At 35.7% G+C, this 6,627-nt stretch overlaps 1 protein-coding gene across 1 annotated transcript; it reads right to left on the reverse strand.

The window, feature by feature from the left end:
• Nucleotides 1-2,157: 2,157 nt before the first annotated feature.
• On the reverse strand, nucleotides 2,158-4,182 carry LOC113321639. Its single transcript, XM_026569543.1, has 2 exons — nucleotides 2,871-4,182; nucleotides 2,158-2,588 (listed from the first exon to the last, which is right to left on the reverse strand). Exons 1-2 carry the CDS (start codon nucleotides 4,012-4,014, stop codon nucleotides 2,551-2,553), a joined length of 1,182 nt encoding a protein of 393 aa, XP_026425328.1. The 5' UTR covers nucleotides 4,015-4,182; the 3' UTR covers nucleotides 2,158-2,550.
• Nucleotides 4,183-6,627: the final 2,445 nt, after the last annotated feature.

Here is a 6,627-nt window from a genome sequence, read left to right on the forward strand (position 1 = left end):
GAAAAAAAGTCTGCGTACAGAAGGTGAGATGCATAATCAGAGGGGTCCCAGATTAAGAAAAACAAAAAGAAAGAAAGAATACAAAACCCACTAAGAGGCTAGGACAACAAAATGAAACCCAACTGAAAAAGAAAGAACCCAAAAAAGAAAAAAAACAACCCAGACATCCTAAATTAGTGAGGATGAAGAAAAAAATTTGACCATCCTACAGTTACATTCGTTGTATTGATGCCCTTAAAGCAATCCAAGCCTCTAGACCAGTTGAAGGCATCTATTTTAATATCTCTAATGACATCTTGCAGCTTGAACGTCTTTCCGGAGAAGGCAATAATGTTACGAGCTTTCCATAATCCCCAAGGGATGGCTGCCGGAAGTCTTTTCCACAGTTGTTTTTCTTGGACAGATAGAGGAGGATTCTTTCATCCCACGATAACCTCCTTGACAATATGAAGTATAGGACTGCCACCTCCAACAAAGTTCATGAAGTAGTTCCAAACACTAATAGCCGAAGTACATTGCAGAAGGAGGTGGTCTTCAGTTTCTTCAGTCAGACCACATAGATAACACAAATTTGGTGAATCTAAAGCACTATTTCTATGGTGCAGGTTGCTTAAGGTTGGCAACCTATTCAAACAAACTTGCCAGAGAAAGAAACCAACACAATGTGGCCATGCTCTAGACCACACCTTAGAACTAGGAAAAGGAATGATAGGATCAATACCTTGAGAGTAGTTGTTATAAGCCGTTTTAACTGAAAATGTACCCTTCTTGTCGCCGAGCCAAATAAGCTGGTCATCCATGTCAGGAATGAGCACAATGGAATCCAACAGAGGTATAGCGATACAAAGTTCCGCAATTTCTGTATCATACAAACGTCTTATGTGATTAAGACCCAAATTCATATTGTTTTTTCTTGTTTCTAACGGACGGCCCTTGAATAATCCTTGTGTTTAGCTCGTAATGATATCTCAATTCCTTGCCTATGTATATTACTATTGAGAACCCCAACTGTTCAATCCCTTCCTCAATTTCGTGATTTGGAGGTCCTTTTATTTCAGAGGGGTCCTACTAAATCAACGGCATCTTCCACCCAAGTCGATACGTTAAGTTGACTAAGACTTCGACTTTACGATGAGGCAGTGCATTTGGGATGATCTCAAAAATTCAGTATTCTTTGATAAAAAAGTGAAATAAAAAACAGTTTTACAGTTTAAAACAAGGGTTAAAATTGTGATTTTATTTCAATTAAGAACTAATCATTTGTTACTCCAATCAAACTTGGGTCGGTAAGCTCAATTCGAGTGTCTTTAAAATTTGATATTGATAAACATTTGTTACCCTAACTAAGACCAAATTACTAATTAATTCAGTCCGATTTAATTTTAACTAAAACGCTTGTATTTTGCGACATTCATCATTCCAGAACGATATGACCGTCACTGATAACGTTTACCCCACGGTGTCATTCGGTTTCACACACTGATTTCTTGTTTAGTTGTGGTTTGAAGAAACTGAAGACGAATTTGATCTGTTTAGATCGATTTGATCAGGTGACTTGGGACTTTCAATAATTCATTATTAGATAAATTTTGTAAAAGAATGATCAATATGGATCATACCTTTTTACAAGTCAATGTCATATTGTGAAAAATTGAATCTTTAAATCCTTTATGAATATTAAAGAACAAGATTGAATACTCTATTTTCTCAACCAAAAAAAGATAAAAAAAAAGTGTACTCTAGAAATGCAGCGGTACTTAATTATTATCGCAGGCTCCCCCTCGTCGCTTCACTGTTGCCTAGATCATATAAGGTCGACTAGGGCTCCATATGGATAGTACTACCAACAAAAAATGCTCGGTCGCAGAGTTGTTGTTGAGTATTTGGCCAACTGTGGGCCTATCTACAACATTTTCTTCAACTCGCCCCATTCGACTTCAGGTGCATTTCTTGAAATCTAATGGATTTTTGGATTGGATGTGGGATTATTTTAAGATCGAACCATCATAGTTTTTGTGTACCATTTTCTTTAATTGTCAATTAAAACTTCAAAACAGTCTTTTAAAACACGGGAACCTAAGCAACTTTCCTTAATTAAAACATCAATTAAAAAAGAAATCTGTTGGATTCATCCGCATCCAATCTATTCATGCGCCAGATGCTGGATTGGATACAGATGTTTATATCGGCGGTGGACAAAAAGTTTAAGAAGAAGTAAACATCAATCGGTACGAATTTTTTTCAAAGATAATTAAAACAGATATATCTAGATAATTGAAGCAATGGAACGGAATAGTCATAGTGTTTAGCTCCCATCATTCTCCTGGCATTCTCCAATCTCTTTCAAAGAAACAAGTGTGTTCATATGAGGAAGTAGGCTATGGACGATTTGTTTAGAGTAGAATTGTTAGGGTCATAACAGTAGATGTAGATGGGTTCTGACTTATCGGATGAATATTTTGTGATCCATAGAAGAACTTCATTGCTCTCGGTAATTGCGAATGGCTTGTACCACTCTGTGGATTCGTACGGATACTAAATTCCTTATTTTTACAGCCTATCCCAACTAGCTTCCCGGTTTTGAGATCCTGTGTAGCACAACCAAAAGGAAAACAATATGTGTTATAACCTTGATCACACAGTTGACCAACTGAAATAAGATTCATTGTAATATTTGGAACAAGAAGCACATCTGGTACATAGAAGTTATTTGAATTGTTGACCAAGCTTATGACTTGCAGTTACTGTTGATCCATCAGCAGTATGAATCGTAGGGGTGATGACAGGATGAATACTTTCAAAAAACTTTTGATTAAAAGTCATATGGTTTGATGCTCCTGAGTCTAGAAACCATTCTGTTGAATAAATACCTGAGGAGATAGAGAAGGCAGATGCAGCTGTAGGTTTGTTACCAATTGAGAGTGCTTGTTTAATCATCTCTTGAATATCAGCAAGGTTTGGTGTTGAACCACCACCAGGTACAACTAATGCAGATGAGGTTGTCGATGTTGCATATGGATCTGTTGCAGATGAAACTGGAGCTGCCGTAAATCTGGTAGGTGTATTGAATTTGTTTCCTCCATTAGCATTGATCCTTCTCATGTTTCTTGAGGTTGGTGAGGTGCAGAATCTAGATGAGTGACCAAATTCCTTACAATACCCACACTGTGTTGTGGGTGTGTCAGGTATTGTGGCAGCAGGTGATGTATTGGCCGATGGGAGATTGCAGTTCCTTGCCAAGTGTCCAAAGGTCTTGCAGTTATGACACTGTACTTGAGACATATCACGTTGCACTTGAGCATTTGAGTTTCTTGGAAAATTGTTAGGGCTGGATCGTGAGGGCACAACAAATACTCCTGATATGTCCGGTGTGATTCTTTTCCTTGTTTCTTCTGTAATAAGTTCAGACAAAGCAACTTCCACCGTGGGAAGAGGTGAACGATGAAGGATTGATGCCCTAACAGACTCAAACTCATCACGCAAAGCCATTAGAAACTGAACTAAACGTGTTTCCTCTCTATACTTCTGCCACAATTCCAAATCTACGGTCCATATTGGTTCCATGAGTGCTAATTGATTCCAGATTAAAGACATCTCAGAATGAAAAAAAAAAATAGACTGATCATGCGATTGTTTCATAGATCTAATATCTTGTTCGAGTTTATACCTCTGAGCAAAGTTGATTTGGGTGTACCTTTTCGAAAGAAAATCCCATGCATCTTTGGCTACCTCAAAACTTGTGAGTTGCATGCTTATGGAAGGAATGATTGTGTTTCCAATCCAAGTGAGAATCCTGTGATTGTTAATATCCCATTCTTCTTTTGGATCCTTTTTCTGTGTTTCATTTTCTTTCCCTTTTCCAACAGAACTGCTTGTTGTAGGTTTCTTTTCTATACCATCGACATACTTCCACATACTCTTTCCTTTAAGAAAACTCCTCATGAGGAATGACCAGTGATTGTAATTGATTCCATCAAAACGGACAGTGATAGGTTGAGAATTTTCTCTTGACATGATTACTATGTTTTCTCTGGGTTGTATTTTCTCTGGATTGTATTGCAGCGGAAACTGGTTCTCAGATCTTTCCTAGCTTTGATGCCATGATAAATATGAGCATATAGATTCTAATGTAGTTGTGAGAATAATTCTCTGTATCTTCATTGATAGACAAAAGCCTGATTTATACATGTTTACACAACTAGATAAGGAAAATAAAAGATACACCTAACAACTAGATAAGGCAAATAAAAGATACACCTAACAATATCTAGGATATATACAGAAAGAATATATATGCAGTTACAACCAAATAACAAACACAATAATGTCAAGATGTATCATATCTTGACCATATCTTAACAGTTATCTCCTAAACAGAATTGATAAACAAAATCTGGTTGTGGATGTGCAGCTGTGTATTGTATGGTGATCAATAAGTTAGAAAGAAGAAACAAGTAGATGAAGAAGATTGAACCATTTCCGATCTTTTTGTTTCTGACTACCATTTTTCTCGTTTTCTTTGTTGGATGTTTTTTTGAGTTACACCAACTATAACAATCTTCAAGGGTCCAGGTACGTGGGATACTTGTTAGGCTGTAAAGTAAAGTCTAGTATGAAGACTAGAGAAATCATTTTAATCCACAAGTTCGAAGATTGTGGACGCGACTGACTATGTCACATTAGACTAGTCAATGAATTCAACGTGATGTACAGACAGACCACAAGAAAACTGTGTACAGTTTAGAAAGATAGGTAAAGGCCAAATCAAGGGGGTCCCCAACTAAGAAAAATCTATCGCAACTGAAGAAAATTCTTAGGAAGAAACTTCATAAGACTAAAATTCATGAGAAGAAACTTCAAAGGTTTTTTCTTTGAGTTTCATTTTCCCGGAATTAAGCGTTAAAAATCGAGATTAATCCACATTGCAAATCTATAGTAATAAAACAAGATGACCAAGATACACCTTTTACTGGTATGATTTTAAAAATCATACAATTGTTTTATTTAGTTGGTATATTCGTGAAATCGGGAGAAGTGTATGTGAAATCTCTAATTCGATTGAATTTCTTTATTCGAATTTACAAGTTACAACCATCTTGTATTATGACATTAAATGATAAAATGCCTAATATAACTGACAACAAGGTGAAAATAATAACTAGGAGAATCACGATTAGAAGGATGAGTTTACATATATACAAGCGAAATCATTTTTAATGGGTTTCATAAGTCAACTTAGTTGGTTTCACGGGTTTCAGAAGACAAACCATCCCTAGAGAAAATAAAAAGAGTCCGGAAACGTAGTAGTGATATTTCATCATCGAGGGTATAGTTCAGTAACAGTAACTTCATTCACGCTCCATGTTGCAGATTCATTGTAGCCTTGGAGCTCCATGTGTCTCTTAATATCAGCCAAAAATGCAGGTGATGAAGGTATATAATCTTGACTGATCACCGAGTTCTTAAGCATTTGGATAACTGTGGGCATGGTTGGTCTATCTGCAACAATTCACTACAAGAAAACTTGGTTTAAACGACCAAAATCTTAGCAAGATCTCAAAATTTTGGTCGCTTTAATAGTTAAGCAACCATGTTTGCAATTACCAAAAACTTTGGCTGTTATTAACATGCTCCCATTAAATCATAGCTACTAATTAAATTTGTGGGTTGCTCCAGCATTTTTCCCAGTACTACATAGCGAGTGTAATAGTAGGTTAGTAGTTATTTACTTCAAGCTACCATGTATCAGCAATTCAAAATATGTTTGGCTGCTGAAAACCTGTCTCAGCAACCAAGGTATAGCGACCACCAATTCAGAAAAAGAAAGTGGATGATTCTAATAATGAGAAAGGCAAGCGATCACCAATCTAGTGTTTGATGTTTGATATTGAGATGTTTAATTTTGATTTGTAGAAATTTTACGAGGTGGGTTTCCAATAGAAGTTCTATAGTAATTTTACGAGGTGGGTTTCCCATTCTTTCTCATTTTGCTAATCATTTTCATTCAATTGATTTATACACATTCGTAGTATTCAATCCAAAATTTATATGTTCTACATATTTTCTACTATAATAATTCACTTGTTCATTCCCGTCCATTTCTAATACATTACTCGAAATTCTATCTAATTGAAAACCGAAGGTAATTACCGAATTTGTTCCAATCATTACCTAGCTCTTGGCTTTCTATTGGCCAGATAAATTTGAAAAATTGTATTCCTTGTTCGTTTTGTAATTAGCACAATTTTGTATGATCTTAAATACTATTTATATCCTAATTTCGTGATTAAAAAAATTTGGGACAGAGAAAAGAATGAATAGGAAAAATCTGATTCCTATGATTTAACATGAAATTGATATATGTGTTTTATCAAAACCTTGAAAATTTTAAAATTATATCATTAATTCCTTTTTTCAAAAAATCGGTGGAACTTGGTCAATTCTCCCGATTTACTGTCAGTAGTTCCCATCCTCGGTGAACTACCGATGAACATTCAGTTAAAATAATGAATAACTGGATAAACCAATTTATGTAAGAGAAATTGACTAAGGTCGAGCGAATTGGATAACATTGATATATTAAGGGTGAAATACACAAAGGTCGATGGACATTCAGTTAAAATAATG

This window comes from Papaver somniferum, chromosome 1, assembly GCF_003573695.1.
Source record: "Papaver somniferum cultivar HN1 chromosome 1, ASM357369v1, whole genome shotgun sequence".
In the NCBI taxonomy this organism is placed as follows: Eukaryota; Viridiplantae; Streptophyta; class Magnoliopsida; order Ranunculales; family Papaveraceae; genus Papaver; species Papaver somniferum.

What these genes read in the sequence shown, in the direction of transcription:
- LOC113321639 (XM_026569543.1), bottom strand. Translation starts at nt 4,014, where the DNA reads ATGTCAAGAGAAAATTCTCAACCTATCACTGTCCGTTTTGATGGAATC. An exon ending in TGCCTTCTCTATCTCCTCAG is followed by an intron (nt 2,589 to 2,870) that starts GTATTTATTCAA and finishes TGTGCTACACAG; the next exon opens with GATCTCAAAACCGGGAAGCT.